The sequence below is a fragment of the Sinohyriopsis cumingii genome, chromosome 7 (assembly GCF_028554795.1).
Source record: "Sinohyriopsis cumingii isolate HCF-2022 chromosome 7, ASM2855479v2, whole genome shotgun sequence".
NCBI classification, from domain to species: domain Eukaryota; kingdom Metazoa; phylum Mollusca; class Bivalvia; order Unionida; family Unionidae; genus Sinohyriopsis; species Sinohyriopsis cumingii.
In genome coordinates, this window is record NC_142967.1 from 70,752,302 (window position 1) to 70,779,678 (window position 27,377).

At 36.7% G+C, this 27,377-nt stretch overlaps 1 protein-coding gene across 2 annotated transcripts in view; it reads right to left on the reverse strand.

The window, feature by feature from the left end:
• Positions 1 to 27,377, reverse strand: part of LOC149795484 (uncharacterized) — a 65,645-nt gene that overhangs the window by 17,089 nt on the left and 21,179 nt on the right. For both annotated transcript variants that reach the window (XM_089965287.1, XM_089965286.1), the window contains exons 5-7: positions 18,798 to 18,887; positions 13,123 to 13,165; positions 3,155 to 3,222 (exon numbers count right to left, since the gene is read on the reverse strand). In XM_089965287.1, the coding sequence (XP_089821413.1) occupies positions 3,155 to 3,222; positions 13,123 to 13,165; positions 18,798 to 18,887 (201 nt within the window). The remainder of the gene's footprint in view (positions 1 to 3,154; positions 3,223 to 13,122; positions 13,166 to 18,797; positions 18,888 to 27,377) is intronic.

Here is a 27,377-nt window from a genome sequence, read left to right on the forward strand (position 1 = left end):
ACCTTCTTTTCTTGCCAATTAGCAAAATACTTACATACAATGATGTGACTTCAGTCTTAGAGTTATGCATATTTATAACATTTAACTTCTGTCCATGACTGCACATTGTGATGTAAACTTGCTTACACGACTGTTTGACCTGAGAAGGTTCTAGAGGAAGTAACTGCTTATGTCTTGTTTATAAAATATAAATCAGCTGGTTACTGATGTTCAAGTTCAAGGTCTAGTTTTTTAAAATAGAAATTTTGAATGTTCTACAAAAACAACTTGTTAATGAATTTGATGGGAAAATGATCCACATCATGATCATCTTACTGTGTCATAGATCAAGTTCAATGGTCTACAAAATGAGCTACCAAGGCTGTCCTAACAATGAACAGATTGATGACATTCTAATTGCTGCATTACCTTTTGCAATACTACTTACAAACAAGACAAAGATTATAACAATTTGACTAGAAAGAAGAAAACGTGTGCTCTTTCCATTGCGAGTCAGATTGGCTACTGTATGTGCATGTTTTTTTTTATTTTTAATGTAGCTTCAACAATTTTAATCATGTTGCTACAATGTCTGCAGTATGGCAGATTATAGTAATGTCTAGCACTGGGACATCATGCCACAGACATGGAGCATCATGTCCCACCCAGTCACATTATCCGGACAACAGGCCATGCAGACCAAACACTAACCTCTTAATGCGGAGCACCAAGCGAGGCAGCTGCAGGTATCCTGTTTTTGTCACTGGTATGACTCGATCAGGGTTCAAACCCATAACCTCCCACATCCAAGGTGGACACTCTAACCACTAGGCCACTGCATAGTAATAACTGATGAGGTATATTATGTGAATAGTCTACAGCAGTTCAATGGTTGCAATCACTGACTTCACAATTCTCGGTTCATTTTATCAAGGAAAATGACGAGTGAAACACACTTAACAATAATGAAGCCAGTTATTCTAATTACTGACAATTCATTTATTTTTGTGAGTATCAACTTTTTGGATTTAAGAAAATATAAACATTTTCATGGTACTTAAATCAGTGGATTATGGAAGGAGTAATACTGAGTTGACAGAAATATAAATATTCAAATGGCTTTTTAAAAACGAAAAAAAAATCAACAAAAGTTGGCATCCCATGAAAAACAGTACATTCCAAGCATTACTGAAGTAACAGTACCAAAAATAGGTTGCCCCTATAAATCGTGGAAAATGTATACTGGATACTGTATGTAGCCACTGTCAATTCAACTTATCATGTATGCTGAGAACGAAGCTTTCTTAACCATCACTAAGGAACAAAAAGGAGGACTGCTTCCTCTCATTTTTATTTCAAAGTTTCATGAAATGCTAAAAAAAAAAAATATTGAGCCACAATTTTTCCCCCATGTTTTTTCTTCATGTAATAAATTTTGACTGAATTTTTAAAAATCTCAAATGGACACCATTAATTAGCTAAAATGTCTGAATTTTCCTGCAGTAACACACCATACAGTATTTTCATTCACTTGTGGTAATATGGACTCGGATCTGGATATGGACAATGTCAGTTAGAGAACAGTCCTGGTTAAAGGCTATGTCTGTGGCAACTGTGAGCTGAAATGGGTAACAAAGTCATCTGAGTTGGGGTGATTTCTCAGTATGCAGAGCAAATAACCCACTTAACTCAGGACAAAAGGGTCTGTGCTATTATATCAACCTGTCCCTGTAGAGAGGAAAAACTAAGCATGTTCTCCGTCAACACAATGACTGATATTTTAAGATACCATTTCAAAGCTTGTATTGGATCTTGTAGCTGGACTTGAGCTGAAGTGTCTAGAGTTGACAGTGATTTCATTACAAAAGTCTGGTTATCCATGGAGGGGAGTCTCTTCTTGGTTATGAAAGAGGGTACTATCCAGAGTGAAACTGACCATTCTTTTCAGAACTGCATGTAATCTGGCTCCACTGATAAGGCATTATTATGCTGATTCTTCTCTACCCCAAGTGCAAAACATCAGCACAATTTCTTTATGGTATGTGATGTAGAAATGAGTTTATTGTGCAGATACCATTTTTATTTCTTCGTTCACAATGACTTTGACCTCTGAGTTCCAAAATCAATAAGGTTCTTCCCCACTCCATGTACAAGGCATCCACAGAGTTTGGTAAATGTAAATTATAAAGAACTCAAGTTTCATACTGAAAGAAATTTTTCTTCATTTAGTCAAAATGACCTTGACCTCTGACCTCTAAATAAACAGGGTTGTTCCTTATCCCAACTGCAAGCTATCCACAAAGTCTGGTAATTGTTGATGTTGGAAAACTCAGTTTATTGTCAGTGACATTGACCTCAGCTTTTCAGCACGAAGTTGAAAGGGTTCCTCCTTATCCCAAGGGCAAGCTATCCACAAAGTTTGGCAACTGTAGATGAGGGAGAACGTGTTGTGTAGAAGTCATTTTTCTTTTTCTGTCAGTGACCTTGAGATTTTGAGTATGAGGTTGATAGCCATCCACAAAGTCTGGGTACAGTACATGGCTGGTGGTCAGCTGAAATTATTATGCAGAAACCAGATTGTTGTTGTGTGGTTTAACGCCACTTTTCAGCACACGATAGGCTATACATGGCGGCCAGTATTAATGGTGGAGGAAGAACCCGGGAAAACCCCGGAAAGAACCACCGACCCACGAGAAGCTAGTGGCAAGCTTTCTCACATACCCACATTGGCTGAATCTTAGAGTCGAACCACCGCAGACACAGGTGAGATGGCAGTGATCCATTAACGAAGAGCGCTTTAGTCCACTCAGCCACTTGGGGCCCCTAAACCAGATTGGTTAAAGATGAATGGGGGAACATCAAAATATAATATGATATGCCTTATATAGGCAGGCAAATAAATTTAAAGAAAAAGAAAAACGATACAAATCCTTAAAATATAAGGTCAAATTTTTGCATGTATACTTCTAACTTTGCACATATAAACCAGTCAAACCATAACCAGTCCTCTAAATCCAAAGTTAAGAGACATAAATATAGATGTAAGTTAAGATATATATATATATATATATATATATATATATATATATATATATATATATATATATATATATATATATATATATATATTAACTTACATCATACCTAATCTGCTCCATCTCGTATGAATTCTTACCTTGTCGTTTCCCACGATGGCAGCAAGATCTGGTGATAATAGACATGGCTTCTCAACTGATGAAGGACCTGAAACACACACATCCTTTCTACAATCTTTATATATTCTTATCTTTCCATGTAAGTAAATTTCCAGGGCAAAATGAAAGCCAATTTTTACACTGAAATGTTTCTTCCAAAATACTTACTATTTCTGTTCATAATCCATTAGTAGTACACTGCCTACCACACAAATCTAGCCATCCCACACCCCAAAAAATATTTCCGTAATTTGTGGTTTGTTTATCAACAGTAGTGCTGAAACATCATCTGCTTGTGGAGTGGAAGTCAGACTAGAGTGATCTCCTAATTGAAAGAGGAAGTGGTACCAAATTTCAACAATTACAACGAAGAATCCAGGCACTTGAAATGAGATGCTACAGAACCATCCTCGGCATCTCTTACATGGACCACATCACAAATGAAGAAGTACTGGATATGGGTTAATGATTAAAAATATTGCTCTCTCATTTGAATACATTCCAACATCACGCTAAAGTCATGATAACTAGTAAAAGAAGAGAATACTGAGCACTCTACTTCTACCATGGTCATCAATTACTGGAAAATGACTTTTTTCCTAAAAGAGAATAAACCACAGTCCTAAATGAGAACATCACAACCGATGGTATCTACACAATGACAACCATACCCAGATAAGAGATAAGAACAAACAAAACAGAAAGAAAGATAAGTAAAAATTTAAAGTGAATCCAGAAAGGTTGTGCTAGATATAAGTGGATGGGTGATGGTCTGGGCTGCAGCCACAAGACTTTCCTGATTCAATTCTTGTCTGTCCAAAGCTTGCCTTACCAAGCCTTGGATCAAAACATTCCGTCCAAATGTGAGGCTTCCAAAGATTGCAATGATTTCATGAGACAAGATCTTCCTGACGTGTATTTGATATTTTGAGATCTCAGAGTATGCTAAACATATTGCTCTCTTAAACTGTGATGGAAGGATTGAATGGTGATATCTTCTTTCCATGGTTTCACTGGAAGAAAGTGACACTGTTGGATCCCAAAGCACTTTTCTGCTGACATCAAAAAGAGTGTTGAAGAGTACAGACCAGGCTCTGCATTACTGTGTCTCTAGAGATATTAATGGAGGTGAGGGGATGGGTGAGCACTTTTCTGACTGCCTGCTGATTGCAACATGTTCTGTTCTACAAAACCTGACTGTGTCTTTAGGACCATGAAACTTTCACTTCTAAACTGGAGAGAATTTAGGTCCAATAAAAGGGTATGTAACATGCTGCGCATGCATGCTGAAGACAGAGCTATCAGAAAATGCAGCTTCAATGTGATTCTGGATAAAGGTTTGAAATAATCTGAACCTTGCCAAGTTAACATCCATGAAAGATTCCATTTCGAAATCTGGTTGAGAGAATTTATCCTGCCTAAGTTAAATTGGGCTTATAGGTCTCATAAATCCTTAGAGTGATGAATACATTTCTACCATGATAAATAAATGAGTCCCTGAAAACTTGACACTTCTTGTACACCTTCTAAGTGGATGACCTTCAAGCTTGTGATTTTGTCTCCATGACCAAAGACTGAAATTATTTCTTTGCAGTTTATTCCTGACAAGAGCCAGGCATGAAGGGGTAGCCTGTCCTGGCAGGAATAAAAACACTTGTTAAGCAAACTGATTCTCAAGGGAAGGGAGCTTCTATCACTAGACTGAGCAGAATGTTCACCCAGACGTTTTCCCTGCAGAGATGGGTGATCAGATTGAATTTGCATTTTCTGAATTAATTTCAATACCAGAACTTCATGGGGGTAGGGCTGGATAGCAGATGTACAAATGTGCTGAAAGATGTACGAGTCATTCTGTGTGAAAGGTCAGGCCCTTCTCGACCATATATCACCCAGAATATTGAGTCTGCAAATCATGTGCCCGATGTGGATGGATCAAATGCAATTAATATGGCCTTAATTTCTAGAAGGCTGATGTGGTGATGTAAATCTGACTCCAATTTTTGACTGTCTATGGTGAAATTGGGCTACAGGTAGACTCTTCAACCATATGAACTGGTGTACATGCCGATTTTAACTTTTGGTTGTAGATTTTCCAGAGATATTCCTGCTGTAAGCCATCATTTTGTTGTGCCACTGACAAAGAAAGAAGACTATTTTATCCAATATCATGATTATTATTCTCACACCAGGCCAATCAGTCCTAACACTAACCTCTTAATGCTGAACACCAAGCAGGCAGCTGCTAGTACCATTTTTAAAAGTCTTTGGTGCAACTTTGCCAGGATTTGAACCGTGTTAGAACCGAGGCAGACACTCGAACCATTTAGGTCAAAAGAGACAACGAAATGCTTATTTAAATGCTGTGTAAACTTAATGGTAGCCAAATACCATTGTCATAAAAAGTATGTATGATTCAGCCAGGGTTTCAAACAAGTGACCTCCTGCATCCCATGTGCTGACATGATTTTCGTCTTCCATAAAAAACGCTGGAAAAATTTTAAGGGGGGTTTGGGGGTCCATTGTTTCTTGAGGGGCAGTGCCCCCAATCCAGCCAAAAGACATTTTACACTAATAAAAAACTGCTCCTGTTGCAACTTATGATCATAAAATAAACCAAAATAATCATTTGAAAAACTAATAAACTTACCAAAAATGTTAAACTTTACTTCAATAAATTCACAACATTTATAGTCACTGAATTTGTTCTTCAATACTACTGATGCTGAAGTTATTTTATTTGCATGTCAGTTTTCACATCAACATTGTCACAATAATTTGTCAATTTTTGCAGCAAATATATTATGCTTCTCTTTTTTCATAAGAAATCTGTAAAATAAACACCCACGTACATCAACTATATACAAATAATCCCATGCATTCACTTGTCTTTATCTCCAATGGACACAACCTGTCGATATGACAGTCTAGCTCTTTTTTGTGACTTTGGCAAAGATTTCTTTAGCCTTCCTTTTTGTCGCCACTTACTTTTTTGGCTCAATGTGCAATCATTTCTTTTCCTTCTCAATGAGTCTTTTACTTTTCAAGCTAGTGCTTGTATTAGCAAAATGCAGTGCACATGTTCTGACAGAGGGCTACATCTGTTCTCTCATGCAAGAAATCTTTCTTCTTACAGTAATTAACTGCACTTTTTCCAGGTGCTTTCTGAGCTTTGATTTTTCTGTATGCAGCTTCTTCTGTAGATGCTGTTCCAAACTCTTCCAACTGCAACTACCGTAATTCAGTTCTTTCTTGCAGAGGTCACAAAATGCCAGTCCTCTCCTCTAGCATTCAGTTTTCTTAAAACTAAATTTCTGTCAACTTTTTGCTGCAGCCATTCCCATTGCCATACATTTTTTAAACCTTTATCTAAACTTTTCATGTCACGCACTCTCAGCATCTTGGGACACCATTTTTTTGCAAGCATGCTTCTTCTTTCCACTGCCATCAGTTTCCATTACATGAAGATTCATTGGATGAATTTAAACCTTTGATCAATCAGAATACTCTTTAAAAGAGTTGTGTGCTAATTAATATATGAAATTAATAATTGTCAAGGGTCGTGGCAGAAAGGTACCGGACAGACCGTTTTTAAAAAACCAGATGAGAGATGATATAAAAAATATATATAAAGAAAAATCTGATTCAAGTCAGGAGAAAAGCGTAATTCTGCTTTAAAACAGAGAAAAATAATGTCTGCATGTGGATGCTCTAGCCACTTTGGCCACTGGAATGGTCGCATACAGAACGACTTAGTGGCTGTATCAGCAGCTTGGCAAGTGCCACAGTCTGTCTTGCCAGTATAAATTTCCAGGAAGTGTGCTGACTGGACAGTCAGCTCAGTTACCGGCTGGATAGAAAGTTTGGGAAGTATCTGGGCAGTACATGCGGCAAAACAGACAGATTGGCTAATAGGATGCCCATCCACTACTTCTGCATCAGCTGGCATGTAACATGACTTGCCAATAGGATGGTCACTAATGAACCTCTAGACCAGCTGAACTGTCTACATGGCAGCTGGCATGGTGGTGTATGACCTAAACAGATGGCAAAATAGGTCATCAAAGTCCACAATGAAGCCCATGCACCTGGAATTACAGGCCCTAAGGCTATGCACAAAATGCAGAAATTTTAAAACCCAATCCAAAAAATATGGTCCAACTAAGCTTTTACTTCAATGCTGATGATTTTGTTTGCATAGAAAAAAGTCATAGAATATACTGTCGTAAATTAACTTTAAAGGAATATTATAGTATTTATTAATACTTTATTTTATACAAAAAATGTATAGTTTATGTATCTAGTCTATATGTAGATGAGTGTATGTATGTGTGTGTGTGATTAGGATTTTTAAGGTAGCTTTAAAAAAATTTCAGTCATGTTGCTATGATGTCTGCAGTGCGGCAGTTTATAGTGATGTCCAGCACTGGGGCATCATGCTGCAGATATGTAGCATGATGTCCCACCTAGTCACATTATCCTGACACCAGGCCGACCAGTCCTAACACTAACCTCATAATGCTGATTGCCAAGAGGTAGCTGCTAGTACCATTTTGGTGAGTCTTTGGTATGACTCAGTCAGGGATCAAACAAATGACCCTGCAGAAAGAAGCAGAGCGCAATATTCATACAGACAGGGAAGCAAAGTTGCAAATACTGCATTTTCTGCATGTTGCATCAGCAACTACAGCACTTCAACCGTAAACTGCACAAATTCAAAATCTGTTTGACATTTTTGCAATGTAATAATATTCTGGAATCACTATGCATACTTTTTAAATATTTTTGTTTCAGTTTTATTTTTGTCACTAAAAAGCCTATAATATCCATTACATTTTTGGTTGGTTGCATAACATTTTGACCATAACTAATGCAATTTTCTGATAAAAGTGGTCAATTTGATGGCATTTTCGCGTATCAAAAAGCTAAAATCATCAACACATTATGAATTTTCTCCAAACTATTTGAAGAGAAATAAAAATCATCGCTGATAATATAAAAAATATAATTTCTATTGTTGTTGTAGGGCTTAAAACCATTTTTCAGCACAAGACAGGCTATACGAGATTGGTGGCAGCCATTATAACTGGTGGAAAAGAACCCTGGAAAACCCCGGGATGAACCACCCACCCACAAGAAGCTACTGGCAGGCTTTCTCATGTACCCTGGTTAGCTGAGCCAGAGACTAGAACCCACACAGATAGAGGTGAGATGGCTGTGATCCGGAACGGTGAGCACTTTAGACCACTCAGCCATTTGGGGCCCCCTATAATTTCTGTAATGTATAACATTCATAACCTGACAATAAATAATGTGTTCCTTGTTCCCATAAAAAAAAATGTAACATTTGCGTTTTTTTTCATATTTAAAGATGAATAAACTTCAAATTGTCCATTTTCATTAACTTTAAAATTAAATAATATTTCTTCTCAACATGAACCATTTTCCTGGGATTGGGTGTCAATCCACTTAGCTGCCTAATACAGTGAGAGCAGTCTCCCATTAACTCCATGCCATCAATGAAGAATTATGACAGATGATAGGGCACAAATTCATACAAGGCCAGCAACTGTGTTGTTGGCTCTTGCACTTATCATTTCATCTATGACTCCAACCAATGCCTGAATGCCTGTGAAGAATCCAGGACGGGCAATTCCACAAATCCTTGTTCTTCTATCTCAAGCTGACCTTATGTAATGGTTTGCATTGTTCACATCACTTTTGATAGAGGCCGGGACAATAATGACATCTCTCACTACAATGGCCAGTGATGCTGTTTTAGGATGCAGACTCAGCATATCAAAATCAATCATTCTGGACTTGCCATATCTCTCTTTGCTCCTTTCTCAGTACAGTGTGACCCCGATATAACACGGTAGTTGGGAGCCATAGAACCCTACCGTGTTATAGACTGAACTGTGTTATAAGCAACCAGGTCAGTTAGCTGAAGAAAATGATGCATGTACAACCAAAAATTTGCGGGGTGCATATTAAATGAGAAATACACATGTAGTGATAACAGAGAAGGTATATATATTTTACTTTATTTAGAGAACCACGGATTGGTACATATACATGTATAGTGTTTATATATACATGTACTCACCTGCGAATCTAATCACATACATTGAATCCACAATACAAGTAATTCCATCGAAAATATGCACACATACAGACTAAAATTATTCAATAATTTTGTCAGAGGTCATATCGGTCCAAATTCATTGGAAAAACATAGCACAATCACGTAACGAATGTTGGAGCACATTTACTTTTAAGGACATCCCAAGTCGGTAAAAGTGCATTTTAAGCCGCAATTGGTGGCGTTCACAAGAATAAACTTTTCCCTGCAAAACAGAAACTTTCACGGCCCAGTAAACACGTTCCATTCGCATTGGAAAATGAAAAAAGGCAGATAATAAAGATGACAAAATAAGTCTTTCATAAGGTAGGCAATTAAGATGACATGATAAGTCTATCATAAGACAGGTAATTAAGATGATATGATAAGTCTATCATAAGGCAGGTAATCAAGATGACATGACAAGTCTATCATAAGACAGGTCATTAAGATGACATGGTAAGTCTAGCATAAGGCAGGTAATTAAGATGACATGATAAGTCTATCAACAGGCAGATCATTAAGATGACATGGTAAGTCTATCATAAGGCAGGTAATCAAGATGACATGGTAAGTCTATCATAAGGCAGTTAATTAAGATGACATAAGTCTATCAACAGGCAGATCATTAAGATGACATAAGTCTATCGTAAGACAGGTAATCAAGATGACATGGTAAGTCTATCATAAGGCAGGCAATCAAGATTACATGGTAAGTCTATCAACAGGCAGATCATTAAGATGACATGGTAAGTCTATCAAGGCAGGTAATTAAGATGACATGATAAGTCTATCATAAGGCATATAATTATGATGACATGATAAGTCTATCATAAGGCAGGTAATCAAGATGACATGATGTCTATCATAAGGCAGGTAATTAAGATGACATGATAAGTCTATCAACAGGCAGATCATTAAGATGACATGGTAAGTCTATCATAAGGAAAGTAATTAAGACAGCATGACAAGTCTATAATATGATGAACACCATTCTAGTGCAAAATATTCAGCCACAACTAAGACAGAGTGCTAAAGAAACATAAATTTTATTGAAGTACACTTCCTTGGGGTGAGAAAACTTCAAAGAATCATTCAATTCATGAAAGGGTACAGGTGAATTTGGTATCTGTGCATCCTAAAGATAAAGCCTGCTTCCAAATGAAAGGATAAAATGATGTCTGACTGGACTTGGGTCAATATCACAATTCAACAGAAAATCACTCTAGCCAAACTTCCACTCTGGCAACAAAATGACTTTAAAGGCATGATAATTGTCTTTTATTTGAAAAAAAACATTTTGGTTGAAATTCTCCAAGCTGGATGGAAATTAAATGATAAAAGCTATCTGTCAAGAAGGTAATTCAGAGGTGTAGTTTGCGTGTGGGATAATGCACTTTACTGCCCACTGTCACCTACATAATCCTATCCAAGTTACTAATATTGACAGTCATCATCACCTCTTGCCAAGTTACTAATATTGACAGTCATCATCCCATCCTGCCAAGTTACTAATATTGACAGTCATCATCCCATCCTGCCAAGTTACTAATATTGACAGTCATTATCCCATCCTGCTAGGTTGCTAATATTGACAGTCATCATCCCATCCTGCCAAGTTACTAATATTGACAGTCACAGACTTGCCACCATGAGTGGAATGAAAATCAGGATGTCAAAGGAAAAAAAATCAGAATCATCAAGGAGGCTGTCTCTGGTCTCTTGTTCTTTCTTATGATGCTCCAAATCTCCATTGCTGTCAGGCAGAGAGAACAGTGCCCTCATAACCTTATATTATACAGTTCATGAAATAGTATTAAACTGTGAATTGAGACAGACAGACATTCAGACAGGCAGAGAACTTGCACTAGTTATTTCCAAAAAAATATTTATAATTAACTTTTGTTTCTTTAAATACAAAAATGCCACAAATCATTATTCTGTTTTTTAAAATGACAATATTCATTCTGATAGATATTCACAAAAAATTAATGAATATTCAATTGATTTTCTTTTCTTCAAAATAGTTCAATATTACTCTTTGTCGCCTGTACTAAACATGTAAATTTTAATTTAAATACCAAAGTCTCTACATAAGAATTGCACCTACAGCAGATGATCTGACAGTTATAATATCTAAGTGATCACATCATTGTAACTATCTAAGTGATCACATATAATATCTAAGTGATCACATCATTGTAACTATCTAAGTGATCACATCATTATAAGTGATCACATCATTATAACTATCTAAGTGATCACATCGTTATAACTAAGTGATCACATCATTGTAACTATCACTAGTATCAGTACCACCTGACATTTGCATGCATCTGAAATGCATTACACACCAAATGTTGTACCAACATTTTGTAATACATTTAATTCAATGAATGACAACACATTTGTATAATCTTATTCCTTGGTATAAATATCTGTCTTTCCTAAAATGAAGTTTTCGTATGTTCTGGTTTAGCTTGTTGGGTAAGGCCATTTTTTAAAAAAATCTGAATTTTGGGTAAAAAATATGGAAATTGGATCTTTCATACTTTTATTAAAAACAAGCAGGATGATCCCGAGCAAATCGCATAAGTGGCAGGTCTGCTGAGTCATCACATCCTGTCAAGTTACTAACAGTCATCATTCCATCAAGACGTGTTACTAATATTGACAGTCATCATTCCATCAAGACATGTTACTAATATTGACAGTCATCATTCCATCAAGACATGTTACTAATATTGACAGTCATCATTCCATCAAGACGTGTTACTAATATTGACAGTCATCATTCTATCAAGACGTGTTACTAATATTGACAGTCATCATTCTATCATGCCAAGTTAATAGTGAAAGTCATCATCCCAACCCATCCAAGTTACTAACACTGACAGTCACCATCACATCCTGCTAAATTACTAATATTGATAGTCATCATTCCATCATGCCAAGTTAATATTGAAAGTCATCATCCCAACCCATCCAAGTTACTAACACTGACAGTCACCATCACATCCTGCTAAATTACTAATATTGACAGTCATCATTCCATCATGCCAAGTTAATATTGAAAGTCATCATCCCAACCCATCCAAGTTACTAACACTGACAGTCACCATCACATCCTGCTAAATTACTAATATTGACAGACATCATGCCATCTTGCCAAGTTACTAATATTGACAGAATTAAGAAGATGCCAATTAAACAGGAGTCTAACTTATGTACCTCTGGTTTGCCCCTATGTAATAAAGATTTCTAATCACTGTTCATAAAACAAGATTCAAGGAAATTCAAGTTATATGAACTTTTTCTTCTTCATGTTTTTCGCATTAGACCTCTCTGGTGGCCAAAGTGGTTCGAGCAACCACCATGGATGCGGGAGATCGTGGATTCAAACCAAGTCTGAAGTCGTACAAAAGACTTATAAAAATGGTACTTGCAGCAGCCTTGCTGGGCACTCAGCATTAAGAGGTTAGTGATAGGACTGGTCAGCCTGGTGTCAGGATAGTATGACTGATTGGGGAGATCATGTCTGCAGCATGATGCCCCAGTGCTAGACATCACTATTAACTGCCACACTGAAGACACCATAGTGATATGACTGAAAAGCTATGTTAAAAAACCAAATCACACTCAAATTTTCCCATTATATTGCAAGATGAATTGTGGTATAATGTCCTGACTTGCAACAGAAAATTTCTGGTTATACTGGATTACACAGTATGCAGTCTATTAAAGTTTAATATCAAGTTCTAATCAACAATTTAAGCTAAAATTGTAGAACATTAGAAATAAATACAGTAACTTTCTATAATTTTAACTGACCCTCTCTCTTCTTCCTAGGCTTCTTTTCAATATTTTCATATTTCTGAAAAAGAAAGGATATGATAAAGGATAACACTGCAGCATATCAGAGATTACAATCTACAGAAACGTCGTTTTTCACATGTTCATACATACTGGTGTTCTAACATAACAAGATAATATGGCAGGCTAGTTCCATTATTTAAATTATAAAATAACACTTTGAAAAAACTAAGCAAGCAAATTAACTTTTAATCAATATAATGAAGCAATAATTAATAAGTGGGTTTCACGCTACCAAGCAAAGTGGGCTACTAAGTCGCTTACAAATGTAAACTTTACCTTCTTCTGTTAGGAAAGCGAAAACAACTTCACCATGTGATTTTCTTTTTAGGTGTACACTGAGTGATTGTAGTTTATGAGATGCTTCCTCACCCTAGCCTGGTTAGTTCCAGTGTTGTGTTGTAGCTGAAGACAAAATGTAGGCATCAAACCATCAAACAGCTGGTGTTCATATCAATTGCACCAACAAACTCTTGCACATTCATGGGCATGTGTTCTTATAGTTGATCAACCACTAACTCTTTCTGGAGTAAGTTGGCAACTATCATTGTCTGATTTCCACAAGTTATCCTTTGATTATAAAAACATTCAAACTTGTGTTTTTTTAAACTTAAACAAATGTTATGTAAATAGAAATTTGTTTTTCAAGAATAGAATATGTGATCTGAATATTTTAACTCCAGTGTGTACATTTTTTTCTTCATTAAATCAGTTTGAAACTGTAAATGAACCTATCATGATGAAACAATGGTGGACATCGCTGTGTACTACTTTATTGGATTGTCTGTTTTTGTAAACCATTGGGCAAACACAGTGGCCCCTTCTTATATGGTCACCACTTCTACACCGGGAAAGTGGGGAAAGTGGCCTTAAAAGACAGGTGGCCTTTCCAGAGGGGAATAAATTTTTCGTGAGAAGTATATGTAATGTATGTAGTAAGAAAGCTACATACTTCAAAGTATTTAATATCTTCCTTTAAAAGTAACATTAATTACTAAAAGTTTCTTTTTGTTATAATAATAGACTTATTTCAACTGAATATACATTAATAGTTTTTATTCCTGGTGTATGTGTGATATGCAAGCGGGTATTGTTGTCATGCACATCGCAAAACCATTCAAAAATGTCATTTAAATTTAGCTACATACATAATTCCCTTTCCATTTGCTCTATTTTCCCACTGCTACTGAATAACCTCCTTATCGGTTATGATGTTGTTTATTTATGTCTTTTCAACATAAAATTGTTTTATTTGAGTCTTTTCATCATAAAACTGTTCAACAAGTCCCCCCTACCCACCTCACCTGATGTCGTTGAGTAGAATAACTGACTTTCTTCTAAAATAATATGACTCCGTATACGTGATGACGTGTTAATGTTTGGTAACGATTTATTTCGATGTTGCTTACTGTATGCGATTTAATTATGCAGACGAAACTTTTGTCCAGTGGATGAAATGCCTTCGTGTTGTCACATGATTTTTCAGTCTTTGTCTGGTACTGTTTTGTTCAAGGTTAATTTCTCTGTGTGTGTGTGTTAATGCACAAAATCTACTTTTAGCCTATGCCAACACTGTTATGATCTTGACAATTACGTCAGGTTGTAATCATCAAAGAGAAGGACTCGACAGATGTGTGAAGCCCAAAACTCTATCATAACATTCGTGAGCCCATTTTCTGTAAACATCGGCTTTTATAGACAATGATATAATATTAATCTTACTGTTACATGTACTTTAGTCAATACTTCTTTCAGTAATGAAAGCTTGTCATTGGGAGACATGTATCGACGATCGAGATAATCTGATTACTTACCTTATGTCACGACATGAATTAATTATTGGTTCTGGATACATTTGAAGAAAACAAGTGGCCACTCGTGAGGGGAACATTTTACTTTTTTGTACTAATATGCTGGTTGCTGGTCACATTAGACAGCGGCCATTCTTGAGTGGTACTTTGGAATACAAATTCGTCAATGCCAAAGGATTCTGGCCGCAAAAAGTTATCACTTAGCCAAAGATGAAAACAACAATCATATGTTTGTCCAAAAAGAATATGGCCTATGGTCCAATGCCTACTGGGTAGATGACATCATACAGTATTTATAGCCAGCTAAACAACACTACTGATAAATGTGCACTGCACTGCTCTTTTCATATTAAACTGAACATGGATCCTACTACAGTGACATTGCCAATGAGTTATGGGGTGTCAAGGACCTACATCATTTTGGAAAAAGCATCTATTATTTGTTTCAGTAAACATGTTATCATAACATCATGTACAATAATTTACATCTTGACCTTTCACCCTGAACCTGATGTCATGGATACAAGAGTACTGAATTTATCTCAGATAATGTCAATATGGGTAAAACCCATTTCTACTTACCTAAATTCAATTCCACGAGCCATTGTAGTTCTGAAACTTACAACAACTGATTTTGCACTCATTTAAGGTATTCTTCACAAAATAGGTTTTATAATAATCAGTTCATACTTGTTTATGCTATTATGGTCACTAGCCATTACAGATAAAAACATGAATCATAACCTGAAATTTAATGCCAGAGTAATACTGACTAAGTAAAAAGTTTGGTAAAATAATTAATTTGTATATGCAGAGATGCCAATCGATCAACATACTTAACTGAAATTATAGTGTCAATTTTTGGTAACCAAGGCATCCCATCCAAAATGTATAATAAATTTATCAAAAGCTAGATACTTCTGTATAATTTTCTGACCTCTTCCCATGCCTGTATACCAGGCCTACAGAATGCTGGTCCTGGCTGCCTATTCATTAACTGTGTTGCAAGCTGATTCCAGCATAAATGAAGTATAATTGAAATTTAAAAACCACATTGCAATCATTCTGATGGCAGAGCAATCTTACGGCAAATTGTTTTCAACATTCTTGTAGCACTGCTGTTTTGTAGATATTTAGTTGTTTCTTTCGTTGATGAAGAGCTAGATTAGCTAAAGACAAACTGTTCTGTAATTGTGCCATTACCAATTTTTGTGTCAATGCTGCTATATCTGCATCCATTTCTGCAATTCTTTTTATTAAACATTCAAGATTTATTATTTCACTGATTTAAGCAAACCAGCCCTTTATTATATATACAAAAAGGTCTATATTGGAGTGCAATACATGTCTTGTAATTTAATTGTCTGATATTACATTATTAGGCACAGTTTCATGTCCATCTAAAAACAAGGATTTTAACAATACAGCAATCATAAATAAAACAACCTTGATCTCCATCCTAAAATAGTACTAAATTATTGCTATGAAGCAATGACGCTATTACCTACCTGTTTACTGCACCAAATTTAATGGCTAGAACATGAAAGTGTTCCACATACAGCACCATCAGCTCTGGGTTTACGATGTTTGTTTAAATAATTACTCTTAACAATCTGCATAGACCCATATCTGCCAGCTCATTATGCAATGACAGTGTGCAGTTTATAACTGGAGCTGACTTATATGAAAGTATAGACAGTATATAAATATATCTGACATATACTTCAGTATTTTCTTCCTTTTAAATGTTTTGTTTTAAAACCATTGATATTCTTCAGCGATGACATGATCTTCAAATTAGTTGCTGTGGTGGGCATACTGGATGTCACGATTTTCATTTAGGACAAAGTTGGCATTAGAAGTCCTTTGTTGGAAACTCCATGCTGATAAGACCTTCCACTCTGGAGTAGCAATAACATAATTTTCAAGATGGATGTCATGGTGGCCATATTCAGTATAAGATTGACACCATTTCCATTCAGTACCGATTAGACATTGCAGGAAGTCTTTTGGTGAAAGACAATATTGATAAGATCAGCCATCTAGAAGTAGTGATAAAAAGGATTTAAAGGTGGCAATGGTGGCAATCATATTAGAAGCTAGATCAGCACAATTTTCATTTATTACCAACAAGACACAAGTTTTTCATTGAAAACCCGATAATGATGCAACCATTCTTCCACTGAAATAGTGCTAATAAGATTTTTTAAGATGGCCACTGTGGCAGGCATATTGACTGTCTGAATGGCTCCATTAAGACCAACACAGTAAGAAGCTGTTTAGAAAAACCTTATACAACCAAACATTCAGGTGTAGATAACATTATTTTCAATTGGATATCAGATGGACACCATTTTCATTTTGGACCAATCACAGGAAGTCTTCTTGTGGAAACTGCATAGCAATATCACTTTTCATTCAGGAAAGTTAGTAGCAATAAGATTTTCAAAACTGGCAACTGGCTGCTATACTGGACACCAAAACTGGCAACTGGCCACTATGCTGGAAAGCAAACTGGCAATGGGCTGCTATACTGGGCACCAAAACACCACCATTTTCATTTAAAATCAACCAGACATTACTCAGAAGTCTTTTCGAGAAACCCCATGTTGATATGACAATCCATTCAAAGAGAGTAGCTGTAAGATTTTCAAGATGGCCACTGTGGCAGCTATACTGTCCATCCAATCAGCACCATTTTCACTTAGAACTAGATATTATTGACTTTCCATTCAGCTGTAGTGATTGATAAACAAGGTTTTTCAAGATGGATATATTCCTTTAGGCCAAACTAGACAATAGTCTTTTAGTGAAAATCCTATATAATTATATGATCACTGATTCTGGAGGAGACAAGAAATAACAGTTTTTAAGATGATGGAATGATGTCAGTTCCACAATTTTATCATTGACAACCAACTAGATCATAAAGTTTCATGGCAATCTTCCAGTTTAGGAGTAGCTATAACATGTTCATGCTAATGGATAGACAGATGACAGAAAGATGATGTACAACACACCATTTCATAAACTCTTCTTGTCTGTGATCATTAGAACTAATAAAAATTTTAATCACAACAACAATAAATGTACAAATGCAGTTGTTGTTGTTGTTGTTGTAGGGTTTAACGCCATTTTTCAGCACACGATAGGCTATACATGGCAGCCAGTATTAATGGTGGAGGAAGAACCCAGGAAATCCCCGGAAAGAACCACCGACCCTCGAGAAGCTACTGGCAAGCTTTCTCACATATCCATATTGGCTGAATCCGAGACTCGAACCCACGCAGACAGAGGTGAGATGGCAGTGATCTGTAATGGACAGTGCTTTAGACCACTCGGCCACTCGGGGCTCCCAAATGCAGTTGTACAATATTTGCCAGAAAATTAAATTTCTTATTCTGTTTCAGTCACAAAAAACTATAGAGATACAGCTACCACTGATTATGTTGTCACATCAGTGACTGAACAATTTACAGACTAGACAGAGAATAATCTAATCCAGAATTTGGATAGTGAAAATTAGGAAGTAGCCTGAAATACAGGTAAACAGAAAATGCTTTCATCAAATGCACAAGCTTTTCATTTTGTTTTCATATATTACTAACTTTATTTTCATTTAACACATTTTATTCATTGCTTTTATTTTCATGCCTCATTCATAATTCTGCATTTTGAAATCTCCATTGCCTTCAAGCTGTATTCATTTGCATGCTTTCTGTATTTCAACTGAATTCATTCTGCATTCCATTTTTGTAAAATGACCCATTTCAGAGTCTCTAACAGAAGCACAGGGATAAAATGGCAACAAGGCATACTTACAGGTAATTTTTTCACAGCTCTGTGCCGGTTCCTGCGGCCACTATCTTCCTCCTGCTGAAGCATTTTCGCAAGCTCTTCATCAGTCAGTTCCTACAAGAAAGATACAAATCTTTTTGAACTTTCAGTTTTAGGACTTCTTACACTGGTCACAAAAGTCATTCCAACTTTTAATAAGCACTTAAACTATCCCTACTAACGACTTGGAGTTTTCCCTGAGGCAGTAGCAAGAAATTTACTCCTCTTCCTCACCAGCAAAATATAAATCTGTGTGTGTGTATGTGTGTGATTAGGATTTTTAACATAGCTTTAACAATTTTTCAGTCATATCACTAAGATGTCTGCAGTGTGGCAGTTTATAGTGATGTCTAGCACTGGGGCATCATGCTGCAAACATGTAGCATGATGTCTCACCCAGTCACATTATCCTCACACCAGGCCGACCAGTCCTAACACTAACCTCTTAATGCTGAGTGCCAAGCGAAGCAGCTGTTAGTACCATTTTTGTAAGTCTTTGGTATGACTCGGCTGGGGATCGAATCCTCGACCTCCTGCATCTGAGGTGGACACTCTAACCACCAGGCCACCGGAACGGTCATTTAAATCTGACACCCCCCCAATCAAAACGTTGTGTGATGGCAATTTTGGACCATCACAATTCCTGGGCAACCACGCAGTTGTATGGATTGCTTGGGTGGTTGCTGCTGTGAGGTAATGGTATCCTAAGTGTTTTCAATTAACTTATCATTTTCATCCCCATTTGTATTGTCCCAGACAATTTGTGGATTTTATTTTCAAATGTATGGTTCTGATGGGCAGTCTTCGGACTATTTACGTATGTTCTTACTTGAACAAATTTAGTGCATTTGCTCCCATTACATGAATTTGCTCAAATATGCAGTCATCTTTGCCTTTTCGTCATTGTCGCTGTAGGGTTTAATGCCATTTTTCAGCACAAGATAGTCTATAAATGGTGGCCAGTATAAATGGTGGAGGAAGAAGCCGGGAAAACCCTGGAAAGAAACACTGACGAGAAGCTACTGGCAAGCCTTCTCACATAACCACATTGGCCGAACTGGACACTTGAACCCATGCAGACAGAGGTGAGATGGCAGTTATCCATAACGGTGAGTGCTTTACGCAGAAGCCATATTTCTTTTTCAGTCAGTGATCTTAACCTTTTTTTGACAACAAAAGCGACATACTTTATCCTTAATTAAAGTAATGCACAAAATTTAGAAACTGCAGATAGTGCTGAACTTGAGTTATTGTGCAAAAACAACTGGCAACAGACACGGAGATGGAGGGACATCACGACATTATTTGCTGCTCTGCCTTATGGCAGGTATTATGTGTTGTGTCACAAGGTGAAATTTTTAAAACTTTGATAAGCAAATTTCAGCAAAGAGAAATTAATCAATAATGCTACAGAATAAAATGAATTTGCCATTAAAATTGTGGTTCCCTTATCATCTGATTCCATGATAATCACAAATTTTACCTCCCCATGTGTTTCATACTAAACACTGGCACACAAACATACTTCATGGATTTTTCTACCATTTATAAATCGGCCCAAATGTCCACTGAAATTTACACTTACTCAATTCTGATTGGGAAATTTGAATTTTTTCACAAGAACTGACAAAGAAAAGATTCTTGAATATTCAAGAAAGACGATGAAAGGAAGTTTTATGATCTGAAATCACTGTGTGTGTGTGTGTGTGGGTGTGATTTGAATTTTTAACATAGTTTTAACAATTTTTCAGTCATACTGCATCAATGTCTGCAGCTTAGCATTATGTCCCACCCAGTCACATTATCCCAACACCAGGCTGACCAGTCCTAACACTAACCTCTTAAAGCTGAGCGATTAGCGAGCCAGCTGTAAGTACTATTTTTATGAGTCTTTGGTATGACTCGGCCTGGGTTCGAACACATGACCTCCTGCATCTGAGGCAGACACTCTAACCACTAGGCTACCGAAGCAGTGATCTGAAGTCAGTTTTGATACTAATTTGGAAAGGGTCAGAGGAAACAGATTATTTTGCCCACAAGTTTGAACAATTTTTCAGAAACACATAACAAAACACCAGAAGTGTGACTGAAGACTGATGCAACAACAATAAACATTATATTCAACTAAAATGTTTCTAAAGTACATTTAGACCTTAATTCAGACATGATTTTGGTATTCCCCAAAAAAGCTGAAAATTTGAAAGGAGGGTTTGGATGTCCTCCCCCAACGGGGTCTTGAGAGGCAGTGCCCCAGATCTGGGGGGCCAAAAATGCATTTTACAATCATAAAAAATTGCTCCTGGTGCAACTTATGACATAATATATAACAAAATAATCATTTAAAAAACTAACAAACTTACCAAAAAGTTTCAGCTTGACTTGAATAATTTCACAATATTTATTGTCACATGAATTTGTTCTCCAATACTATTGGTGCTAAACTTATTTCATGTGCATGTCAGTGTTCACATCGAAATTAAGTCATAAAAATTTCTCAATTTTTGCAGCAAATAGATTATACTTCTCTTTTCATAACAAATCTGTAAAATAAACACCCAAGTGCATCAACTATATACAAATAATCCCATACATTCAATGGTCTTTTTCTCCAATGGATACAACGTGTTGATATTCCAGTCAAGCTCTTTGTGATTTGTTTAGCCTTCCTTTTTAGACTCAATATGCAATCGTTTCATTTCCTTCTCACTGAGGGCCTTTTTCCTTTCAAGCTGGTGCTTGTATTGGCGACATGCAGTGCGCATATTCTGACTGAGAGCTACATCTGTTCTCTCATGCAAGAAATCTTTCTTCTTATAGTAATTAACTGCACCTTTTCCAGATGCCTTCTGAGCTTCAATTTTTCCGTATGCAGCTTCTTTTGTAGTGCCATTTATAACTCTTCCAACCGCGATTAATATAGAGCAGAGGTCACAAAATGACAGTCCTCTAGCGTTCAGTTTTTTTATAAACTGACCAACTAAATTCAGTCAATTTTTCACTCCAGCCATTCCCATTTCCATAGGTCTTCTAAACCTTTATCTAAACTTCTCGTATTATAGTCTCTCTCAACAACTCAGGACGCCATTTTTTGCAAACACGCTTCTATCCATTGCAATCAGTTTCCATTACACAAAGATTTATTGGATGAATTTAAACCTTTGACCAATCAGAATACTCTTTACGAGAGTTGTGGGCTAACTAATATATGAAACGAATATGTTACAAGATTTGTTGCAGAATGGGACCGAACAGACCATTTTTAAAAAACCTGAATGGAGATGATATAAAAAACAACCTGTTACATCAAGAAAAATCAGATTCAAGTCAGGAGAAAGCGGAATTCCACTTTAAAATGGAGAAAAATCACGTCTGTATATTGTTCTCATATATTCCTCTTTGTTCATCATGAGCAATTCATTGAAGAAAAAGTATATCCACAAACTTTGCATGTCGTGTTCTGACATGAATATAGAGAAATGAACTGCGTTTGGTTGTACTACAAGGTTTGAACATGTTATCAGACTGAAAACTGGATCCCAAAAGAGACAGAGACAGAGAAAGAAATTTCAACAAATTGCTTAAGGCATATGCCTTAGATTGTATAATATCCAGGTTAACTATATGACAGTATTTCATAATAATAAAAATCATTATTTGAAAATACATTCACTGCGAATGAAAATGACAATCTTTTCACTAGCATGGGTAACAAATTCATTATTGAAGCAAGTTAATGCAGTGTAAACTATTTACCCTGCAGTCATCAATGCCTGTGTGTATCAATTATGATTACAGATAGCAAGCAAATAGAAGACCAGGTTGTGAATAAACACAACTAGCAGAGATGCAATAAACTCATTGCTTGAACTTACCAACAGGATATCAAATACAATGTTATTTAATTACAATGTTATTTAATTACAAAGCAAGTCAACCTTGGAAGACAGTCGGATTCTTTTCAGCATGCCAATTTTTTTTATATATAAATACCAAGCTGGAAGAGAGAGGGAAACCAATTTTGGCTACTTTTTACTGGTATTCCCTGTAATTCTGAAAAAAAATTAGAACAAGGAAGCAAGTTTTCAAGTGACACAATCTAGAGCTTCATGCACGGACATCAACTACCCAGCACTTCATAGAAGATTTGAGAATTTTTTTTACAAATCATTCGACGAATTTATGAAGGTCAGAAGAGATGATTTTCCCAACGATATGAGCATTAAAATGGATGAAACTCTGGTGTTCTTTGCTTCCATTCCTGGTTGGACTGTCAATAAAAATTGGGTTAAAAGTGAAAATTGTCACAACTGTGCAGATAAAAAATATTTTACTTTAGTCCTTGCGGTCTCCACTTCAGGAAACGTATTGTCTCCAATGAGAATTTTTCACAGCATGAGGAAGCTAAAAAATATTCCTGCACCAAAATTATCAAACGTACATGGGCTACAAAAAGTATTATTACAGCAAATTATTGTTGTGTATGCTATTTACCTGCAAACATCAATGCCCATTTGTATCAATTATGATTATGGACAGCAAGCAAATAGAAGCCCAACAAGCAAATAGAAACAAAACTGGCAGAGATACAATATACTCACTGTCTGAGCTTACAAGATATCAAATACAAAGGTTATTTTATTACAAAGCAAGCCAACCTCAGAAGACGATTTTGGATTCTTTTAAGTGTCCTGACCTTTTTTAAAATACAATGTTGGCCGATATAAGAAAGAAAACATTGATTCCTTAATTTTTGGGAAAAAATAAGAAAATAAAATCATTTGAATTTGTGAAGGCCAGAAGAAAAGAAGATTTCGTAGACAATATGATCATTAACATGGATAAAACGTGTACTTTTGTATCATTCCCGGCTGGACTATTGATAAAAAGGCGGCTAAAATTGTGAGAATCTTAATGACTGATGCAGATAAAAGAATCCATGCAATTTCCACTTCAGGAGATGTGTTGGCTCCAATGATAATTTTTCACAGCATGAGGAAGCTAACAAACATTCATGATCCAAAGTATGGATCATACATGTGCAGGAGAAGGGTTGGGTTGATGAGATGATTCTGCAGTGGATTAAAGTGTTTTATCTCAACTACAAACTTTAATATTTTCTGACATGTAATTTTTTAAATTTGAAATGACTTAAAAGGTGTCCCATGATGCAGACTTGAAAAAATTATGTGTCCCAGAACACACAGTGCACCAAAAATTATTTTTAAGATTAATTTAGTGTCCCAACAAATAGGGAGTCCCAATATATACAGAAAATTCAGTAGCAAGGGATATCATGTCTTGTTCCCACGTATAACTCGTCTGATGTTTTTGTGGAATGTCGTCCAGGTAGTCTGATGGTGCAAGTGTGGAGATGGCCCTGAAGCAGGCCAGACACATGAAGACCAGGGATTGATGTCGAGTCTGAATGGAAGTGCCCTGAACTCTGGTCTCTTTGTAAGCAAACCAAAGAAACGTCCTGGAAGCTTTGGGAATGGAAACATGTAGATACACATCTTACACATCTACGTTAATTGCAAAGTCTCCTTCCTGAATGGCATTTATAACCCATCTTGGTTTTTCCATCTTGAGATGACTGAGGACAGTTGGCCTTTGGGACCAGGAACAGTATAAAACACAACCCTGGTAAAAGATGACCAATTTCTACAGCCCTTTTCTGAAAAAGGTTGTTGTTTTCTTGCTACAGAGTGGCTGCTTTGAATGAAATGTTGGGAACATTTGCAGATGAAGGATCCCTGGATAATGGAGGAGGTGCACTTAAGGTGATGCTCTGAAACCACCTGCCAGATGCCCTGATTGTTATGGCAAATACTTTTGCAATCGGCAGCAAAGAATAGGTGCTTTTCCTCCCACCAGGATATCGGACAAAGAATGGCATAAAAATGATGTCAACTTTTGCTTTAAGAAGGCTAACATGGAGAGAAACATGGCTGAAAACAATCACCTTCTATTTCTCTATGCCTCTTGTCCTATTTTATTCTAGAGAACCATGTTCTTTTCTAGTTGTTGGGTCAGTAGGACTGTTTTCCTGTCCAATGTGTCCAAGGGGAATCCTTTCCATCCTTTTGATGACTTCCCTGAAAATCCTTCCACTGTGGTTTAGGGAAATTGGTCTCTTTAGTGGCTTGTTTTCATATTTCCTTAACATGGTCACTGAAGAGATTAGATTATAAGGGCTGATATCATAACATGACTTTATGGTGATCTTTAAAGAAGGTGGAGATGGACAGCACTGCATCTCTTTCTGCCGGTTGTAAGTTGTAACTGCTTTTATGGCACTGGCCAGGGCATGCTGAGCAGATGTGTTTAAGATGGTCATTCTAAACACGGACTCTATGCATGTCTTGTGTGATTTAGGGTGAGCGATGATAAACTGTGTTCAGTTTGTTAGAAGAGAACCAAATCCAATAAAGAACATACTATTACAACATTCCGCACCAACTGCTGTACACTGTCAAAAAACTTCCAGTCCATACATGCTCAGAAAGGAATTGGCATCCAGTCAGAAAGGATTTGTCATCCTCAAGGCTGCAACGTCTAAGTCTACAACTGGGGGGGGGGGGTCATCTGAAAAACTAAAGTGCTGGTCACACAGAGACTTCTACTAAAGTTTGATGAAAGATACTGCTGCGAGAAAAGCATCTACTGACACTTGTGTCCTGTACTTGTCTAAGTAGGCAGTTTAAAAGGTCACCAACTGAACATCGGTTTGTCCTTCTTGATTAACAACAGATACCAGAACTTTAGACTAGGCCCATGATTGAGAAAGGAGGAGGAGAATTCCCTAATTGAAGTCATGATGGCAGAATTTTCTCTCTTTGTCATGAGATCTAACAAGGATCATGGAGTTGAAAGCAGACTTCCTCATCTGTGTGATGCCGCTGATGCCTCCTGTGCCATCTCTGACACAGCTAGAGAAGAACATATAAGGAGACAGTTCAACATATTCACAGAACATACTGATTGGGAAAAGGTTGCTTCCAAATGGTCACTAAGTAAATGTTCCCTGTGAGTGAATCAACATCCAGTGTACTAAGGCACTAACCTGGGCAAAAGACATCACTGTTAAGTATGCTGCTCTATATGAGTGCCTGTTTAGGTAAACTGGTCAAAGACCTTTCCTCTTTTGGTTTACAATGTATAATCAACTGTGGTGATGACCCGCTGTAATCTGAACCATATAGCAGAGTCAAGTTGTGACAGAGGAGGTCCACTTTAGCTTGCATGATATTATCCAGTTTGTTTAATTGTGATGGGTTATGGGATACTGGATCCACTGTATCTCAGGTGGCTTGGATTTGTTGTGATCTCGCTCAATTGCATTTAATAAAGGTGACTGGCCATCCAGCCTGTGGTAATCAACATGTTGGTCCTACCAAGAAAGGTTTCTCATGATGAGGTGGTGAGGAAGAGCCACAGCTGTTACTGACAGCCTGGATTGTTTCATGGTTGATCAACCTTTCTGACTGCAATATCCCCATCAAAAAGTTAATTATTCAACAAAGTACATCAGCATGTATACTGTTGGCATCTTTAACCCTCAAGGTGCACTTCTGTGCCTTTTCCTTTTGTGCCCCAGTAAAGCAGCCCACTGACTTTCAGTCCATGAGGCACATGACTGAAGCAAGATACATAAGCAGGATTATTATCATTTCCATATTTCCAATGTTCACATCCCTTACATTTGACCTTGCACATGGTATAAATCTCTAAGACAAAAATAAAGCAGACAATATGTATAGGTATAGCACAGAAAGCATACTGCTTTTTGAACTCTGACAATATACTGAGCTACTGGCAAGCTTTCTCATTGGCCGAGCACCTATACAGGTAAGTACTGAAGAGTTTCTATTAACACAAAGTGGACACTATAATATCAATTCTAACAAAAAGTTGAAGTATATAATACCTATGAAGTGGAAGCTACAAGCAGACTAGGTATAGAAAACTATGTACCAACCGCAGCAGTAATTATACAGCTATCTGAGTTTTCTAGAGCACACACAAGATCTGCACATAAAATCAAGCTACAGCAATATGAGGTGGCCTAATAATGACCAGTGCTGGTACATAATAAGAGCACCTATGTTTGTAAGTACTACGAAGTTGTAATTTTAGAATTGACAGAAAAGTGTATAAGGGCAGTTCCATTCAAACATACATGGGACCCAGGGAAGGCACTTTCAAATTGGGGTACTCACCCATAGATGCAATTTAGAATTTTCTTATCATCTTAATATGAACTTTGTGAAGTCAAAATACCTTGGCTTATATTTTTTTAAACTGCCTTCCCTGGGTACCATGTACGTTTAAATGGAACAGCACTAAAGGGATATTCTTCCTTTAGAAGAGAAAACACCAAAAGCTTGCTTTAAGGTAGAATATCAGAATACTTGTAGGTTAATTGTGAGGCTTCTCATCAGTACAAAATGTGCTACTTGGCAAAGGGAGATAACTCAAACTGCCACCTATGAAAATTTAGCAACGTAGATTCAATAGAACACCTGATCATTTGGTTGAGAGCATACAGTTATCAGGTCACTTTTG